The 20,385-nt window shown below is 43.0% G+C and overlaps 1 protein-coding gene across 5 annotated transcripts in view; it reads left to right on the forward strand.

The window, feature by feature from the left end:
• The window catches only part of KDM5A (lysine demethylase 5A), a 62,535-nt gene that overhangs the window by 38,792 nt on the left and 3,358 nt on the right, over positions 1–20,385 (forward strand). For 3 of the 5 annotated variants that reach the window (XM_061638667.1, XM_061638663.1, XM_061638666.1), the window contains 15 exons: positions 188–382; positions 519–700; positions 953–1,077; positions 2,795–2,945; positions 3,879–3,996; positions 5,842–6,197; positions 8,748–8,886; positions 10,248–10,427; positions 10,889–11,050; positions 12,069–12,620; positions 13,452–13,595; positions 14,020–14,179; positions 14,494–14,714; positions 15,639–16,049; positions 18,921–18,983. In XM_061638667.1, the coding sequence (XP_061494651.1) occupies positions 188–382; positions 519–700; positions 953–1,077; positions 2,795–2,945; positions 3,879–3,996; positions 5,842–6,197; positions 8,748–8,886; positions 10,248–10,427; positions 10,889–11,050; positions 12,069–12,620; positions 13,452–13,595; positions 14,020–14,179; positions 14,494–14,714; positions 15,639–16,049; positions 18,921–18,983 (3,159 nt within the window). Of the gene's footprint in view, positions 1–187; positions 383–518; positions 701–952; positions 1,078–2,794; positions 2,946–3,878; positions 3,997–5,841; positions 6,198–8,747; positions 8,887–10,247; positions 10,428–10,888; positions 11,051–12,068; positions 12,621–13,451; positions 13,596–14,019; positions 14,180–14,493; positions 14,715–15,638; positions 16,050–16,379; positions 16,595–18,920; positions 18,984–20,385 lie in introns of those variants that run through there. The other 2 variants (XM_061638668.1, XM_061638665.1) reach the window with 2 other exon arrangements.

Consider the following 20,385-nt stretch of genomic DNA (forward strand, 5'->3'; position numbering starts at 1 on the left):
CAATGGATAGTGTGACACATTTAATGCTTGTAATAATTGCCTACATCATTTAATGAGATCATTTTAACCTGTTTTTCTTATTCTCTCTTGAACTCCAGCATGGAGGTCTAAGGGGAGGGGGGGAATAATTAGGCAGTCTTCTGTGACATAACTCTAAACCAGACATCTGTGTTTCTTACATTTCTAGCTCCCAATAGGTCGACAGTGTGTAAGCCATTACCGGCGACTGAGGCGTCACTGTGTGTTCTCGCATGAGGAGCTTATCTTCAAAATGGCTGCGGACCCTGAGTGCTTGGATGTGGGGCTGGCTGCCATGGTCTGCAAAGAAATGACTCTCATGACAGAAGAGGAGGCACGTTTAAGGGAGTCTGTTATACAGATGGTGAGTTTAGGGAAACTGCTTTTGTGCCATTTTTGGATTGAGCAAAGAGAATGTGTGAGACCTTGGTGAAAAAGGTCTTCCGCTGACCAGTCTCCTTATTAGATATCATTTTTTTCTTTTTTCTTTTTTGCATTAGGGAGTGCTGATGTCGGAGGAGGAAGTATTTGAGCTGGTTCCAGATGATGAACGTCAGTGTGCAGCCTGTAGGACCACTTGTTTCCTGTCTGCTCTTACATGTTCCTGTAACCCTGAGCGGCTTGTATGCTTATATCATCCAAATGATTTGTGTTCATGTTCTATGCAGAAGAAATGTCTGAGGTACGATCTTCAGTAGTCTGTGTCCATGCTGCTTCCTCTGGCAGAATTCCTTACTTGCTCTCTTTAAATTAGGACACAGTAGTAGTAATGTTCCCTGTTAACCACAGACCAGCATATAGTAGATTGACAAATACAGAAATGTTAATAATGTTCTGTATTTATCTGACTACTATATAATCTCTCCCTCTTTACTCCTACTTCATCTGAAAGTTTCAGTATGTTTGAAAGCTCTTCCTCTTTGTTTACCTCCAGATATCGGTATCCACTAGAGGACTTTCCTTCCTTGCTGTATGGAGTGAAAGTCAGAGCACAGTCCTATGATACGTGGGTCAGCAGGGTCACCGAGGCACTGTCTGCCAACCTCAACCACAAGAAAGGTTAGATGCAGTTTTGTTTCTTATAGGAATCTGTTGAGGAGAATCCTTAATTGGTTGGAAAATGCATATTGGAGGTGGGCTTGGGCAAAACCAAATCCTTAAAACAATGTAAAGGTCAGGAGGAAACCATACAAAATACTTCGCTAACACATACAAACATGTAAACATTCATTTAAAACCAACAATACTGTAATGATTAACGTAGAACCAAATAAACTCAGCAAATTATTTGACACGGTGATCTCCAGAGAGCCAATGTGTCAGGGTAGTTAAGAGTGCTAGACTAGGAGCAGGGAGACCCAGGTTGACATCCCCACTCAGCCATGAAGCCCACTGGGCCAGTCACACACTCTCGGCTAAATTTGCCTCATAGGTTTGCTATGAGGATGCAAAATGGGGAAATGGGGAGAACAACATACTGTCCTGAGTTCTTTGGAGGAAAGATGGGATAAAAATGTAATAAATATACTGAGTGAATAGTCCAACTGGTAGTGAATAAGAAGATCAAAATGCATTTCAACCTAAGTCATCTTCAGTTGCATGGGTTTAAATGTTGGCAGATTAGTCGGTCCAGAATTTGGTAAAGCAATTGAGGCTAGCAGTCACCAAAACGCATGTAGATGTGCGGTTAAGTCTAAGGAAGAAATGTAAAGTCTTATGCAGGAAGTATTTCCCTCCTCGGACTCTAAATCTGTACACATCTGTATTCCTGAGAGGTCCCAAATTTTTAGATAAATTTAAAATGCCTGTTTTCAAAGTCAACCTTTGGAAGACCTGAAAACAGGCATTTTAATTTACCTAAATCTTGATTTTGAGGGATCCCCTGAGCTCAAGACAACAGATTGCAAGGTGATATTGAAGGGCTGCTGTTTGGACAAGGGTAGAAAGAGAGAGAGGTGCTGGTATGTGGAGCTGCTTCTGTAATTTTCTAGATTATGGCTCTGTCCTGCAGAGAGGGAATAGATCTCTTGCCTTCAAAATGAGATTGAGGGTGGTGTTTGAGACAGTAGCTATCCATATCAATAATATGGGGTTATATTTTTGTGGTGTCTGAATGCTTGCTCCCTTCAGTACAGCATATTTGACTTCTGTTCCATTAGAAAAAAATTATGGACCAGTTGCCCAGGAGCAAATGATCAGCTGTTGCACATTTATCAAGCAGCAAATGCTTTCAACATTAGATCATATCAGGCTTAATGTTTGCAGTAGGGATGGCTAATTCAGGTTTAAATTTATACTTTGACTCTGCAAACAATGGATTGCTATCACCGTGTTTACCATCTGTTCCTGAAGAGGTTTGACACTTAAATTAAGGTTTATTCCATATATTGTGGTGATGCTATGCAATGAGGGCATGGTATCTCGTCTTAAGCTGTGTGTTCACCCTTGTGAGAAATTCTTCTGTTTGAAATGCTGGTCTGGCAAGGGAGTCAGTCATGTTTAATTATCTCGTTAGTGAAAGCATTTGATTGCCAGCCTGCCTTTCACTTCTTTTGTCCAGAAAATAAAATATTGGCATCAGTTGAGGCATGAATTGATTAAAGTGAGGAGAAAATGCATTATTGGTGCAGGAAGTAGCTCATAATGAAGGGATCGTCATACCTTATTATGATAACCGGAATGTGTTCAAGCTACCATTCTTCGAGACTGGGGGGCTTGGAGTAGCTTGCTATGCTTGTGTGTTTGTGCAAATGGTCTCTTACCCAATCTATTACAGATGTGATTGAGCTGAGAGTAATGTTGGAGGATGCTGAAGACAGGAAATATCCAGAGAACGACCTCTTCCGCAAGCTGAGAGATGCTGTGAAAGAGGCAGAGACTTGTGCTTCAGTGGCCCAGCTGCTTCTGAGCAAAAAACAAAAGCACAGGTATGACCAGGAAAGGTGGATGTAGATTTACGGCATAACTTGAAAAATCAGCAACCCAAAAACACTTATTCAAAGATCAAAATAAATTGTGCATGTTTTGCTAGAATCAACGCTTCTCAATATATGAGTTTGGTTGGTTTTGGATGATGCACACATGCAGTGTGGTTGTGAAGGGGAAAAAATGGGAACGTATGTTTAGAGAAGTCCAACCAGCAGGATTCTGACCCCTAGCAAATGTATGTAGAAAATTTGTGCAATGGTGAGAGAATTGAGGAACTGATGAAACATTTTAAACTTGGCTATGCATAGTCTTTGGAACTAGTAGTGGGTTCAAAAAATGACCAGATATTAACTGGTATTGATTATATTTTGCCCATTTTGAAAGAACTTCACTGGCTTCTAGTTTGCTTCTGGGTGTAACTAGAAAGCCCTAATTGGCATGAACCCGGGTATCTTGAAGGACTCCTTTCTATTGCATATGTATCTTTGTCAAATTATTGATGGAGACGCTGCTGTGGGTGTGCTTCACCTTCAGAAGTTAGGCTGATGGTTGCCGAGGACAGAACTGAGGAATGGTGTCCCCAAACATTCAGCTGGTGCTGGCTTAACATTCCTGTTAGGTGTAGGTGAAAAAGGTTTTCACTCTTCTAGATTTTTAAGTGAAACTTTGCTTGCATATTGGTGTTTTAATTTTGATGGAATAGGCACGCTATTACTATTTTATTACTACCACCACTGTATTATGGTTTAGTTCTCTGAACCCCATTTTTCAGTACATGTGATGGCAATACCTCAGGTTCTCCCATAACCTCTATTTTGTGAAATAGATTTGTTACCTTATCATAGAGGAATTTACTATAGAGTTGTTCATTGATTCTGTAACTCTCTAGGACCCGTGTATGCAACTTACAAAGTTCTTTTCTCTCCATATAGTAGACTGAGCCCAGAGAGTGGAAGGACACGGACCAAGCTGACTGTGGAAGAACTGAAAGCTTTTGTCCAACAGCTGTTCAGCCTTCCCTGTGTCATTAATCAGGCCCGGCAAGTAAAAGTGGGTATCTGGAGAAGGCTGTACTTGAATTGAGTTAAATTTCTCTTTAGAACAAATGAAGTTAAGTTTTGGGGGCTAAAAGGTCACCCAACCCCCTTGGGACCATATGCAAATAGTGGGTGTGGCCACCCCACACATGCAGGCACAGAGCCCCTGTTCCTCAGCTAATCCGTGTAGATCAGCTAATCAAGGAAGAGGGCTATCGCCTCTCTGCTCATCAAATGTTTGATCTGATGACTGGAGAGAGGGTGATTTGTATCCCTCAGGGCATCGCCCTCTGCCCACCTCAGCACTTACTTCAATTTCCCCCCCTTTTAACTGTCACTGCCAAAATCAGTGGGCTCTTGAGGAAGGGTCACAAAATTTACTGGCTGCTGGTGGATCAGGCCTCCAAACTGCAGATTAGTCCCTCCTACTTTAGAGCTTCCATTTCCTGTTTGAAATTAACGTTTTGTAAGTTAGTCAATACATATGTTTTCAGCAATGATTTCGGGGACAGCCTACAAATACAATTGTGCAAACTGGTGGATGTGTTTAACATGCTATTCTGTTTCGTTCAGCGGTTTAAACTATCTTTAAGTCTTCCCAATGTTAAACAAAAAATAACTTGCATTGTAGCCAAGACGATACAAAGGCAGTTTGTTCTGCTTACAGTGCTAGCTCTTACTATGTTTTGAGGAGCAACCTGGTCAAAGGAAAAAAATACTGTGAGCTGGACACTGTAGCATCCTAGGAAAGCAGAACTCAGATAGTAATGAAACTGGGCCTGATTGCTTCTAGCAGTCGTAGTCACACAAAGGTTTGGAGGGGGAGAGGTTGCAGGTTTAACATGACAGATAGAAGCAAGTGTGTTAACACGGCTTGCTAGTCCAACCAAAGCATGTAAGACAGTGTAGACTTTTGTTAACTTTGTCAGTTCATAAGAACATCAGAGAAGCCTGCTGGATCAGGCCAGTGGCCTTCTAGTTCAGCATCCTGTTCTCACAGTGGCCAGCCAGATGCCTATGAGAAGCCTGCAAGAGCACTCTCTCCTCCGGTGGCTGTCGCAACTTCTTGTGGGAGCAAATTCCATTATTTAACTATTGCCCTGTATGAAGAAGTACTTCCTTTTGCCTGCCCTGAATGTTCCAACATTCAGCTTCATTGGATCTCCATAAGTTCTAGTGTTATGAGAGAGGGAGAAAAACTTCTCTAACCTCTTTCTCCATACCATGCATAATTTTATGTACTTCTATCATGATGTCTCTTACCTTTTCTCTAAACTAAAAAGCCCCAAATTCTATAACCTTTCCTCATAGGGGAGTTGCTTTATCTCCACCCCCTTGATAATTTTGGTTGCCCTTTTTTGAATTTTTTGCCAACTCTACAGTATCCTTTTTGAGGTGAGGTGACCAGAACTGCACAGTGTTCCAAAGGCAGCCACCATAGATTTGTATAACGGCATTATGATATTAGCTAATGACCCCTAGCATGGAATTTGCCTTTTTCACAGCTGCCACACACAGGGTTCACTTCTCCATCGAGCTATCCGTTATGACCCTAAGGTCTCTTTTCTGTCAGTCACCGCCAGTTCAGACCCCATAAGCATATATGTAAAATTAAGATTTTTTTGCCCCACCATGCACCACTTTATACTTGTTCCACAGGGCAGCCTTCCTACAATAAACAGATGGCCCTCTGCAGGTGTTTTTTCTTTTGACTTTGAATGTAATTGCTTGGAGCCTCAGTAGTTCTCAATGTTTGACTCATCCCAAACAGACCTACTTATACAGTCTGGAATCCTGTTGGTGTTTCTGGCAGCTGTCATCACAGTACTGAATGACCACCATGTTTTCAATCCCTTAGAACCTGCTGGATGATGTCGAAGAGTTTCATGAACGTGCTCAGGAGGCCATGATGGATGAGGTCCCTGACTCCTCTAAGCTGCAGATGTTGATAGACATGGGCAGTGGCCTCTATGTGGAACTTCCTGAATTGCCTCGCCTGAAGCAAGAGCTGCAGCAGGCTCGCTGGCTGGATGAAGTGCGAGTGACCCTTTCAGATCCTCAGAGAGTCACCTTGGATGTGATGAAGAAACTAATTGACTCAGGGGTGGGACTGGCTCCACACCATGCGGTGGAGAAGGCCATGGCTGAGTTGCAGGAGCTGCTCACTGTTTCTGAGAGGTGGGAGGAGAAAGCTAAAGTCTGCCTGCAAGCAAGGCAAGTATTACTCCTTGTTGCTTTGCTGTCTGTTTACAGAACCTCTAAAGTTTGGTGTCCTTGAAGATACAGCAAGTCCTAGCCAATTACGTAGCCTCCCAACAGCTGAGCCTACTCCTAAACCAGCTGTAATAAGTTTGTGGAGCAGCAGCTGGTATAACACAGTGAGGAGGAGAGCCTGGCTGGGAGTCCAGAGTCTGTGAGTTCAAATCTCTGCTCATGTCTCCTGGGTGTCAAGGGCCAGCTAAAGATCACCCCCACAGTGAGTGGCCCAGGGGTTATGTGCCCTGCCACCTGTGCAGCTGTGGACAAGCTGCATAGTCCCAAGGAGCCCAGTTGCCCCCAGCTGGCAGTTGCGGACAAGGAAGGGGCTGGCTTGTGCAGCTGTGGCAAGCTGAGCAGGCCCTAGCCAGCTGGGGAGGACTAGCCTCAGAGGGAGGCAATGGTAAACCCCCTCTGAATACCGCTTACCATGAAAACCCTATTCATAGGGTTGCCATAAGTCAGGATCGACTTGAAGGCAGTCCATGATGATGGATGCATAGATAATGGTGTCTGCCTTGCAGCCAAAAAAAGAAACCAAAACATCTACATTCTGAGGGCAGGGACCTCAGAGCACAATGTGAATTCCAAGGGATTAACCCTCGTCAATTAACAGTAACAGTAGTGTTCAGCAGTCAAAGGACTAGATTTAGAATCCTCAGTTCCAAGCCAACACGCAACACTTACAAAAGAGAATTTATTTAAACGTGAATGAGTTGGTATTTACAAAAGAGAGCAGCGGTTTGTTTCTTTAAAGATAATCACCCACAGATGGGTTACACGAGGCACATTGGCATGACAAAAGGGGAGAGGTTCAATGCAGACAACAGAGTAAAACAAAAGTACTTTCTAGGTATATCCTATACTTACATAGTTCAGCCCGGTTCTGCAAAAGGCTTTCTCTGTCGCATTTCAGGCAGGTCAAGTAGGGAACTCTTTTTGGGAGTTGATCCTTCCTTTTTTATGGAGTTGAACAGTCACCAAAGAGGGGGGAAAGCAAACAGTCATCTCCCACCTCTGCAGGGGTCTACGCCTTTGAAGATATGGGAACTATCTGGCCTCACCCGGGGGTTCTGATCTACAGCACCCCCTCTTCCTGACTTCTAATCCCAGGAAGCTGATAAGGAATAATAGCTAGGGATCAGTTACATCCCCCTACCCAGGTTGCAAATTGCTTGTCTAACCCTGAGCTGCGGATCTCCCTCCGTAGGGAGTCCTAGGTAATCATGGGCTCCCAGAATCCTCTCTGGTGGCCCATTTCAGCTTGACCAAAGATAGCTATTCTTGACACATTCTAACTCTGATGTGTGCCAGTCCTTGAGATACAAGTTTGGTAGCTTCTTGCTAAAAACTAAATTTTGAATCATGTTGATGGTGATACTCAGTTTTCATCATCAGCCTTAAAAGGCCAGGTGTTGCCCAAAAATTGATCAAACAGTGTTTCATGTTCTTGGTTTTAAAAATCTTTGCTGTGTTCAGTTACAGGACTCAATGTATTCTATCGGACAGATCAGGGCTAGGGAACCTTGGCATGCCTCCCTCCCCCCCCCCAATATCTCCAGGGACTCTTCTCCACTGGTGAAGTGGGTAAAGCAATGCCTCAGAGCCAAAGTCAGTGTAAAAAGGAAAGAGCCCTGCCCTGCAACATTTAGGAGGAAGGGAGGTAGCTTTGGACCGGATCTACCCTGCAAGTATAGGGAACAGAAGGGAAAGGGCAGATATGGAGAAGGTAAAAGATGCAGCTTCTTGTGGGCATCAAAGAGGGGAGCCTGGGAGAGGAGGCTCCAAATCTACAGAGGAAGCGAGACTTATCTGCTGCTGTGTCAGCCAACGTGGAGCAACAATTTTCTTTCCTTCTAGAAATGGGCAGCAACTTGTTTGCAAAGATCCCAGTGATAGCACCACCTACTTGAAATCTTTTAATGGTAAGAAATGTAGATTCCCTGATAGAAGAAACAGGTGTGTGTCTTCACCTGCATCCCTCTCCAGGATCAGCTCTGTACTATTGAGTAGCTAGAGCTTCAGGAAATGGCAATACCCAGTACTGTGTTCCTAGATATTGCAATATTTTGATTTATCTGTGGTATTTATCTTACAATCAACCTATAATTTAATAAATTATTGCATGTGGGCCCTCATTGATTCCCCCTGCCTCTTGGTGATAGAACAAAGACTCTCCGCTCTTGGAATAGAGTGTTGGAAGTGGACTGAGGAAACCTGGTTTCTTGCTCTGCCTTGAACCTTATTAGGTGCCTTGGGCAATTGGCTCTCAGCCTTCCTTTTACAGGACAGCTATGAGGATAAAATCAGATAACACTGTGTATGGCCACTCTGACGAATCACAAGCTACAAATAACACTGAAAATAACACTAAATAACACTGAAAAAAATGGAAGGCATTATTTTTGGGTGATAATGAGTGTAACACTTTTACCTTAGCTAGTGCTTTATTTGATAATAAGCAAGAATATATGTTAACCAGTTTGTTGTCTTTTCCTGCACCTGTAGGCCTCGACAAAGCATAGCAGCTCTGGAGAACATTGTCAACGAAGCAAAGAACATCCCAGCTTACCTGCCTAACGTGCTGGCCTTGAGAGAAGCTCTACAGCGAGCACGAGACTGGACATCCAAAGTGGAAGCAATTCAGGTATGGTTAACTACAAGCGATGGAGCTGGTATTTATTTACTTTGGATCCGGCATTTGCTTCCTTCCCTAAAAAAACCTTCTCATTTTGAAATCTGATCTTTATTTACTGACCGTTTTTGTGCTTTTTAATCCTGATGCAGTGTATTGCAGTGGACTAATAACAATAATAATAATTGTATTTACAGCCTCCCATTCTATTTCAATAAAGATGCTCAAAGTGGCAGCAGTAAAATCGCAGCATTTCTTTTCCCAAAGTGAACTGTAGGGATTCCATTCTCTGGCTGTGGATGTGGCATTTTCAGTTCTCTGAACTGGCTTCAAGGGGTGTAAGGGGTGGGTACGCAGTGCTGGTGGCAACTGTTCAGTTTGAGCAACACAAGTACTGAAGCCCTTTGGCTAGTGAATAGGTACATCCAATAATGCAGGCTGTATTTGGGTTGACAAATATGTGAGCTCATCCACTTCGGCTTTATGTCTTGGACCTTAGCCTTCATTGCTACATTTTCTTGAACAAAGGGTGAACAATCGGTCGTTTTGTAGAGGTTACATAGGAGTGTATTGCTTTTCTGTTTATGCACTTGTGTAACCTTGCTTCTTCCTCACAAGCAAAGGTGTCTCAGTGAAGTCATCTGGAATTTAGAGATGGGTGTTTTGGAAATATATACTTTGGGATCACTGCCTTCCACATGAACCTGCCTGCACACTAAGGCCATTCTTGGAAGCCCAATGAGGTTGGGCAGGTGGCTGTCAAGCAGAGGGCTTTTTGGATTTTGGCATCCCACCCTTGGAACGCTTTCTCTAGGGAAAGTTGTCTGGTGCCTTCTCATTTTGGGGTAGTGGCCATAGCTTAGTGGGACAGCACATGCTTTGGATACAGAAGGCCTCAAGTTCAATCCCTAGCCTCTCCATTTAAAAGAATGAGGTAGCAAGTAATGGGAAAGACCACTGCTGGAGATCCTGAATCTACTGTCAGGATAGACAGTATTGCCAGGGAAGATGGATAAATATTTGTCCTACTAAAAGGCAACTTTCTATGTCTTTTTAGCAGCAGACAAAGATCATTTTATTTACCTAGGTCTCCTTTTCAGTCCTGGTTTGAATTGCTTTTATTTCTCTGTTGTGATTTTATTCTCTTAACTGTGCTCTGGTGTGCTAATGGTTATATGTGATTTTATTGTGCTATCGTATTAGCTGTCCTGGGAATAGCAATGTTAGAGGACAGGGTACACATTTTGAAAAAAACCCCACATAGTTTAATGGAACAGTGTTAAAATGCTAGCTGTGGCAGTCTAGGTTGGGACAAATTCAGTTGACTGTGGTGTTGGGAATATGCAACTGAGAATTCTTTACTTCTTCTCTAGAATGGGAGCAACTATGCATATCTAGAGCAACTAGAGAATCTGTCAGCCAAAGGCCGCCTGATACCTGTCCGCCTTGATGCACTGCCACAGGTTGACTCACAGGTAGCAGCAGCTCGTGCCTGGAGGGAGCGCACAGGCAGAACATTCCTTAAGAAGAACTCAAGCTACACACTGTTACAGGTCAGTAGTGGGCAATCCTGTATCTGGGCTGTAGAAACAGCCTTAATACTGCCTTCTAAGTGACAAGCACGTAATTGGGGCTGCTGGCCCTCTTTTCAATGCTAGGGGCTGGTGCAGTCATAGTGCTTCTGATAAAACAGTCTCCTAATCATAGTTAGGAGATCGAGAAGCATTACATCTGCGCAGGACTGAGGCAAAAATATATAAATTTCATTATCATGGAAACAGGTTGTCTTTAAGAAAATGTGGCTGCTTTGGCTGAAACTGAAATGTTTTTAAAAGTTTCAACTTGCTAATTAGCACTCATTACCAAAATCTTTGTTAAAATTTAATTTGGACTTAAGCCTGGTCCCAATGCAAATGCTGACTTAAGTCTGCTTTCTAATGACATTCATCTTAGAAAATTTTTTTAGAATCATTTATCTGCCCAATCTTATAAGAGGTCTGCTTTTCCATTGCAGATTCTGAGCCCTCGAACTGATATTGGTGTTTATGGAAGCAGTAAGAATAGGCGAAAAAGAGTAAAGGAGCTGATAGAGAAGGAGAAAGAGAAGGATCTTGATCTGGAGTCCTTGAGTGAGCTAGAAGACGGACTAGAAGAGACCAGGGACACTGCAACTGTGGTAAGGAACTATAGCGGTATTGCCTTGGATTTGATTCCTTTATATTAACTTCTTAGTAAGATAAACGCTTGTAATTGATATTACTTGTGGCAGGCGTTTTAGCCAATTTCTGCTTAGTTAGATCAGTGGTTTATTTGATCTATTAATAAATTTATAACCATTTTTCTTGCAAGCAATCACCCCATAGCTTATTCTCATTCAATGTATTTTTGCACTGGATGCTTTGTACATTTAATACATTTTTAAATCTGCCCTAGTTTGTGACTGACAGCACACTGGGAAGTAAGCCCACACCTAGACCTGGAAGTAGAACACGCTTCCACCGATGATAGCCCCATACAACTCACTGCTCTGAGTATTGATTTATATGTGGCTGGTGCATTTTAATAGTAACATAAAATAAATACACGAGAGCTCAGCTTTATCCTTTTTTTGGCAGAACATTCTGCAGCCAAAACTTAGCCTTGAATATGAAACATTTTCAGTTGCACAAATCAAAACAACAAAAATGAAATTTATATAAAATGTTGTTATTCAATCATATTAAAAAAGTGTATATTCAAAAATGGAATGAATTAGGGGGAAAACTATAAAATGTACTCGCACTTAAAGATAATAGTATGAAGGTGCCTGTCTCAATATGCCTTCCTCATTACATTGATGGGGTGAACTGCTTTTGAATATTGAACTAATTCCTAAACACAATTGCACAGGATATCTCATTAAAATTAAGATTTTCACGCAGTTAGAAATGGTATATTTTTAGTGTTTCATATGAAATATCTAGCTGTAAACTTTGCAAAAATCTTGCAGTGTAAGTCTGAGAGAGAGCAGCTTGCGTAGGACCACCTAGTAAGTTCATGGCAGAGGCAAGATTCTAACCAGGCATGTGCTGATCCATAGCTAAATATTGGGGCTACTGTATCACACCAGCTCTCTATTTAAGAGGAGGAGGAAAGTGGGGTAGCAGCTGAGATTAATGAAAAGTTTTCAGCTATTCTTCTTTCTATTGAAATAGGTGGCTATCTTCAAGGACCGCGAGCAGAAGGAGATTGAAGCCATGCATGCCCTCAGGGAAGCCAACCTGGCAAAGATGACAATGGTGGATCGGATTGAGGAAATAAAGTTCTGCATCTGCCGCAAAACAGCCAGTGGGTTCATGCTCCAGTGTGAACTCTGCAAAGACTGGTTTCATAGCACCTGTGTGCCCCTCCCCAAAACCAACTCCCAAAAGAAGGGCTCCAGCTGGCCTGCCAAAGAAGTCAAGTTCCTATGCCCACTTTGCATGCGTTCTCGAAGACCCCGTCTTGAGACCATCTTATCTCTGCTGGTGTCCTTGCAAAAGCTGCCAGTGAGACTGCCGGAGGGTGAGGCACTCCAGTGCTTGACAGAGCGGGCTATGAGTTGGCAGGACCGAGCACGGCAAGCTCTTGCTACTGATGAACTCTCCTCTGCATTGGCCAAGCTCTCTGTGTTGAGCCAGCGTATGGTGGAACAGGCTGCACGGGAGAAAACAGAGAAAATAATCAGCGCAGAGCTCCAGAAGGCAGCAGCCAACCCTGATCTACAGGTAAGGATGGCCTAAGCAGTACATATACATTGAGCAGCAGGGGGTTTATAACCTTTAGAATCGGAGGTTGCCAAATTTACAAAAAGTACAGATGAATGCAGGTGTACTTCCATGTTGCTTTAGCAGTGGGATTAGGGCTTTGCATTGAAGAGTTACTAATCGCATTTTGTTCATGTCTGCTTTACTCTCCTTTTCTGTTTTGACTTCCTCTAGTTCCCCCCCATTCATTTCCCCTAATTATGTCTATGTTCAGTCTGTATGCCTTCCCTGCCTGCTATCCGTGTGTCTTGAGAGAGGTGCATCTAATTTTGAGAATCCTTGTCCTCTGCTGGCAGAAGTTGGGATCTGACAATTTATAACACGCTTTTACTATTTTTCTCTCTTAAGCCAAGTACTAACTGCATTAATACATTCAAAATAAAATGAATTACTTCTGAAGCTCACTATCCTATCCAACACTATTGTGTGTGTTAACTAGCTTTCTGTTGCTAGGACAGTTAACATTTTGATATTTTGAGGTTACCTGTGAATGGTTGCTGACATCTACTGTTGCTAGGGGTGGTGGTGGTTGGGGCAATAAAGAAGTTAGCCATGGCAATGCTCTCCCCAGCTGTGGATAAAGAGGGTGTTCAGAATTGTCAGTCCATGCTTCTCTCATAAGAATTAAAAATTAAGGTTCATATATACCATATTTAGATGTTAAGATCTGAATTGCATCCACAGACAAAAACAAAGGAGATTTCCTTCTCTATTCTTCTGTCTTAACTATGTTTGTCATATATGCCTACTTGGTGAAGATCCTGTCTTCATAGAATGTTTTTCACCTCTTAGGGTCACTTGACTAGTTTTCAGCAATCTGGCTTTAACCGGGCAATGAGTAGCGTGTCGTCATCTCCACGACAGACTATGGACTATGATGATGAGGAGACAGATTCAGACGAAGACATCAGGGAAGCATATGGCTATGATATAAAGGTCAGTGCTGCAGTCTAAATCTCTGAGCACAGTGTCAGTGTTGGTTTTATGCCTTCATTGAAACTTCAGCCAACTTACCGTAGCCTACCATCATAGCTGTAAAAGTTGCTTGATACATCAAGGTGATCCAGGGTCTGTTGTGAACCTCATAATATCTTTTTTTACCTAACTGCGGGGTTTGCACTTGAATTAACTGACAAGAAATGAGCCTCCCCAAAATGCATTATGTCTATAATTCTGAGAGGTTTGACACTTAAAGCTATCTGCTGTGATTTAAAAAAACAAACCATAGCCCATGTTTCTATAAATGAATATACTAGATTGACCTACATTCGAACATAAGTAGATGACAATGCTATGGGGATGTGATTAAGATGGCTACATTCTTCACTATACTTATGCCCATGTGTCATTCTGCTTGTAGGACAATGCCAGTGTAAAATCCTCTAGCAGTCTGGAGCCCAACCTCTTCTGTGATGAAGAGATTCCTATCAAATCTGAAGAAGTTGTAACACACATGTGGACAGCCCCTTCCTTCTGTGCTGAACATGCATATTCATCAGCTTCCAAAAGCTGCTCTCAAGGTAATGCTGTTTGCTGTACAGATGGGGCATCTAAGGAATTGTGACACCTCACGTTAGCACGTAACACTGAGTGCCTAGAGGAGCCTAGATAATTAACTATAATTCTGACTTCCACTGTTGTGTCTGATCATCCAGGTGACTTTACATTATGCCTATGTATAATTAAGAAAATCTTGCCATTCACTTCTAAGACATTGAGTATTTTAAATATTCCCTTGAAATTCAAACTCTTCCTAGGCCTTTTTTATGTTAATGAAAAATCAAGCCATTCATTTTTGACTTGTTCTGTGTGATTTTTGGCTTCTCTTTAAAAGGTTCCAATACTCCAAGGAAGCAGCCTCGCAAAAGCCCCCTCGTACCTCGCAGTTTAGAACCCCCTGTGCTTGAACTGTCTCCTGGAGCCAAATCGCAGCTAGAAGATCTAATGATGATAGGAGATCTCCTAGAGGTATCTCTGGATGAGACCCAGCACATCTGGCGGATCTTGCAGGCAACACATCCACCATCAGAGGACAGGTTTCTCCATATTATGGAGGTAAAGATGGACGTTTCCTGACAAGAATAATTTGGTTCTCTTTAACTGCCTTTAAAAAGGTAGAATTTCAGAAGACTGTCAGCCTCCCATTTTTAGCCTTCCTCCAAGTCCCTTTCAAGACTTGCTTGCTTGCTCAATGCTGTGGGATTGCCCTCTGTTTCCTGTGCATCCACTGAGGAAGGCAGGACTTCCTGTGGCTCTAGGTCTAGAACACCAATCAGAATTAGCTAAAATAATACTACTCTGTTTTCCTTGGCTAGTTTAGCTAGAGGAGGGTTGGGGAAGCTTTTTACATTGAGGGTTGAAGGAAAGCCTCTTGAGTGTCTTTTTGCATCCACCCCCTTATCACTTGTATCTCTTTCCCTGCCCCGTCAAAAATCTCCTCCTCTTGCAGCAGTTAGGCTTAGGAAAAAAAGCCCTCATTCATGCGAATGGGAACTTCTTATTTAAGCCTAACTGCTGTAGGTAGGGGGCAAAGAGAGAGGCCGTAGGCCCAATCCAAAGACACCATGGGCTGGTGGTTCTCCACCCCTGGTGTAGACAGTACTGAGCAGACCCAGCAGTCTGCTTTGGTGGTTTCCTGTGTAAGATTGATACAACAGAGAATTGCAGCATCTTTTCCAGATTTTGTTTTCATTGATGTGTGTGCACACTTTACACATGGAGATGCATAACCTACACTGTTGTGTGGGCCCAGTCAGTGTTGGCTGAAATAGCCAGTGTTTGGGGGTCAGATGGAAGGAGTGCACTTTGCCTCCACTCCAGCAGCAAACAGTGATGCCCGAGTGCATCACAACAGTGTGTGTTTGTGTGTGCCCTGGTCTAGAGCACAAGATGATGCCCTTGCTGGAATTGCTATGGGGTTTGGCTTTTTTAACTGTGCAATTCCCTTAACCTTTCTTTTTCCAATCTGTTTCTTTGAAGGATGACAGCATGGATGAGAAGCCTTTAAAAATGCGGGGACGAGACTCCTCTGAGCGGAAGCGGAAGCGCAAGCTAGAGAAAGCAGAGCAGTTCTTTGGTGAAATGAAGCAGAAGTCTAAAGAGCTGAAGAAGTTGGAGAAACCCAAGAAGAAGAAGCTAAAACTGACCATGGACAAGACGAAGGAGCTGAACAAACTGGCCAAGAAACTGGCTAAAGAGGAGGAGCGGAAGAAGAAGCGAGAGAAGGCGGCTGCAGCCAAGGTGGAACTGGTGAAAGAGTGCACAGAGAAAAAGAGAGAGAAGAAGGTCTTGGACATCCCCTCTAAGTATGACTGGTCAGGAGCTGAGGAGTCCGATGATGAAAATGCAGTGTGTGCTGCACAGAACTGCCAGAGGCCCTGCAAGGACAAGGTGGGTCACCTTGGCTGAACTTTTTTCAGAGCTCGTTGCTAGCCCTCTTCAGGCTGTTTTAGCATTTTGTCATTTTTTTATTTAAAGGGTAGAAACCATAAAAATGTTATGTTCTTTAAAAACGAACAAGGAATTTAATGGGTGTGTGCTACTTCTATATGTATGTTTGAGAAGGCTGTTCTAAAGCATAATTCAGTGTTGCTAACTGGATTCGGATTGTTGGCAGACGTTTTAAGACTTGCAGTAAAGAAATGGGTAAATGTGAAAATAGTACGTCCATCTGATAAGTTTTCCCATCTCCTCATCTTTCCTTCCCTGCTGGCACTCTAGAAAACCTGCTGACTGGCACCCAGGAGTTAATTCCAGACTTGAGAGAGAACTATTCCCAAGCCTTGGTGTGTATCGAAGTGAAAGTCTCTAAGCTGGCCGTGCGGTCCTCGTCTAGGAAAGTTAATCTTCCAAAAGCTTTGCCTAAAGCCTGTGAGCCATGAGTCTGCAGGTTGAGGGAAGCCACATGCTGCACTGCCCCACTTTTCTTTCTGGAGGTAAATCTGCAGAGCTTTTAGAACTGATCGGATTATAGCAAATTAAATCTCTTCCACCTTGGAGACCTTTTTCAGGTCCACTTGCAGCAACTTTGGACTTCAGTTTCAGCTCTGCAAGAGCAGTCTCCTGGAAGCAACATTCAGACTCATAGTAGTTTTGTGCTTCTGTTCAGGGAACATTCCACAAAGCTGCTTTGCATGTATGTGTGTGCATAGCTAGGATTGTCTTGTGTGTTGGCAGTGCCAGCTGTTGCATACATGCAAAACCATCCTGGGGTGGGAAAACAGTGCATGCACTAATAGAGGATTTTTGTGGAGGTAAACAATGCACACTGCTGTTGGCTGTGTGGTTCTTGTTGGGGAAAAAAGCTGTCCCTTTGCAAACCCCCCCCCTCAAATGTAAATCCTGCACATGTGCATAAACTACTGCAGAAATTTCCATATGCTGCAAAAGCTAGGGTTTTGCTGCAAGATTTAGCTGCAGAGACCTTGGGAACAAACTATGAAGACACTTTACATCTGCCTATTTTTTAGACTGATCACCCACTGTCCCCACCATTTCAGGGCAGATAACATTGTGCAACATTCTTGCTCATTTGTTTCTTTATAAACATCAAATATTTTTAAAATACACTGCCACTCATACTTATCCCTGCCCACCAAGCACTTGTTCAAAACATAAAATTAAATAGAAAATCTTCCAGGGCCACGAGACAACTAGACGTTGGCAAACAATAGGAGGAAGAGTTTCATGGGAGGCAGCAGCCTTCAGGAATGTCTCTCTGCATATTACTCTACTGTTTTGCACTGTTACGCTTAAGGAATCACACTTGTTTGATCTAAGAGGTCATGGTTGGACCCATGGAAACTTTTGGCCTTGAAGGGGGAAGGACTGAGGCAGTTTAGTCTAACAAAAAAAGTTGATACAGATGCAGGAGCACAGTAACGTGTTCCCAGTGACTCATTCCAGGACATGGACCGCGTTCTGCCACACCATGGCACTCCAGCCTCAAAGTTAAGAAGGTGTGAATGGTTCCTCAAGTCTGAATCTGGCTGTGAGGTTGCCTTACTGGGAGGAGGGATAAAAAACACTTCTGGCTGCTGCCACCAGCAAAGCTGCGAGCTTGAGGAGCCAAGTTCCAGAGATGGAGCCTCCTCCCAATCTTCCTACCTGCTAACCGTAGTCACCTCAGTCTTACTTAGATAGAGCTTCAATTGACCTGGCTGCTCTGTGGCCAGACAGCAGTCAGACCTTGCAGAATCTGAGGTGGATAAAAAATATAGCTGTTTCGTCCGTACATGGACAACATCCAATGCTATACCTATGTCTGATGTCTCCCAGTGGCCTTATACATAGTAGGGTTGCAGCATGGGGCTCCATAAGAAGGGATTGGTGGGGGGAAGGTAAGCAAACTCATTTGACTAACCTATGGGATTTCATGCAAGAATGAACACAATACCCAAGCAATTCTATAAATGCTAGTTCTGTAACTACGTTGCCAACACCTCATGGCCAATAGTTTCAAAAGATGCTGAAAAGTCTTGGATATCTTTTCTCTCAATGTAGGTGGGAATCAACCAAAAAGCCACCATTGCAGTCTTTGTTCCACTTAGCACAAAAGCCAGGTTGGCAGGAGTTTTAAAAGATGGTATTTTGTGGGATGCAATTTATCTCTCTCAACAGGTCCACAAGGTGATACTTTGAAGATACAATGGCAACAGAGAGAAGAGACCGATATGCCTGTTAGCTTTGGCGTGAATGAGAGTAAACATCTGGTCTCTTTTTTCATATGCCTCAGGTTCATAAACCAGAGAGACTGCCAATGAAAGGGTTATTGAGAGCAACCCTGGCTAAAGTCAGCCTTCTCTTGTACGCTTCAGCCAGACCATGGACAGATAAACAGATAGTGGGTATTTTCGAGTTGCAATCCAGTTTGCATCCCAAGTCCAGTGGCACACCACCCTAACTGGCTCACTCTTCCAGGGAGGGATCTCCGCCTTCCAAGTTGGCAGAGATGTCACCCAATTTACCCAATAGGTTTTCAGGCTACGGCAGATCATGGATCCTAAACCTTACCCTGTCATATGAATGGAGCCAAGTATTGGAATAGACTCATGCTTGTCATAGAGACCCAAGAAGCTTCAAGCCTTCCCTGAAGAACCTGGCTTGTATGTTGAGATTGCCCGGCATAATGGGTCTGCCCAACTTCCAGCACTACAGGAATAGTTTTGCATTGGGTGAACTATGAACCACACACCTTAATGTAGACTAAGGTACCAATAACTGTCTTTACCAATAACTGACACTTCTCTCTCCCCACTGCAGTTTGGATACTTGCACGAGACCAAAACCAGGCCTTACTCAGCCAGGTCTCATAACGCTCACAAGGTCAGTGGCCTTATCCAAAATTAAATAATGGATGATAATGGCTAATGGATAATAAATGTTTAATTGACCACTGACAGTTTAAATACCCATGAGAGGCTGGAGGCAATAGCCTTGCAACCCCCCAGCTATGGCAGGAAATGACACAGAAGTAGCACCTCCCTTAGTTGTCTTCAAGTGTGCTACTTGGAGACAAGATAAGCTTAAATTAAAGACGGAGAATTGGGTTCAAATGTTGGAATATCTGTGAATTTACTGTACTTAATTCACCCTTTTGGGTAGAATTAAGGTCAGGATTTCAAAGTTAAAATCCTTTATTCAGCTGAAATAAATGTATCTTGGTGCAGAGAACCAAAGTTTGTGTTTCTGTTTTGATGACAGCCTACTTGTCTTTCATTTTGTGTTTAACTTATCATTTTAACACTTCAACCCCACTTCTGCTTCCTTTTTATGTGCTCTTGCCACATTCCTGCCACTACATGGTGGCCCTTAAACCCTCTGCCACGGCTGTACAAAAAACATGGACAGTGACTAAGCACTGCTAGAAACCAAAAGGTAGGCTTGGTTTGGCTCAGAACAGCAAAAGGAGGAACAAAACTGGCTTTAGCATAGACTAACAAGGAGGTTTGTTAATTTTACAGCAGAACATGGTTTCAGTGGGTCTACAGCTCTGGGATAGTCATTAAATTTTTAAATTCTTTTATAGCAGAATACGCTCAGTTTGGGGGTCAGATGGGACAAAAACTGATAGTACTAGAAAATCAAACTTCTAAGTACTAATTTAGTGGAAGATGGTCTGTATCAACTTGATACCTATGGTGGGTTGAATATATGAAGCTGCTTCAGACCTTTTGATCCATCTACTCTGACTGGCAGCAGCTATCCAAGTCTGAAGTTGCTGGGGATTGAACATGAATCTTTGCATCTATTCTTCCACAGATCTATGGGCCCTCCCTTTACTTTTGAAATTCTTTCCCATTTTGCATTTATGTGACAGTGAAGCCACGGATTTCAGCTTTGCACCAGGAAGGGCCATTTAGTGCTCAGGAACACTTTAATAGCTGAAGTATTTTTGTTTCTTGAGGAAATTAGTATACCGAACAAATGGAAACAAATATTGTAATTACTCAGAAAGTAAGTCTTAAATGTATAGTAGCTGCCAATTTCCAGTGTGTATGTTCCTGGCCTGTGGGATCTTAACTGCAAGAACTGGGATGGTGCTAACGTCATTTTACGTTTTTATGAAAAGTGCCATGTACATTGGTCGTTCAAGCCATAAGGTCCTCTGTGCTTTGGAGGTGTATGCAGGTAATGTATGCCAGCTAGGGTATTGTATAGATCTTGGACTCTTCTGGATGTTGTGCCTGCTCTGTAAACCTTTTTTCTTATATGGATGGGAACGGGA

This window comes from Rhineura floridana, chromosome 8 (genome assembly GCF_030035675.1).
Source record: "Rhineura floridana isolate rRhiFlo1 chromosome 8, rRhiFlo1.hap2, whole genome shotgun sequence".
Taxonomy (NCBI): Eukaryota; Metazoa; Chordata; class Lepidosauria; order Squamata; family Rhineuridae; genus Rhineura; species Rhineura floridana.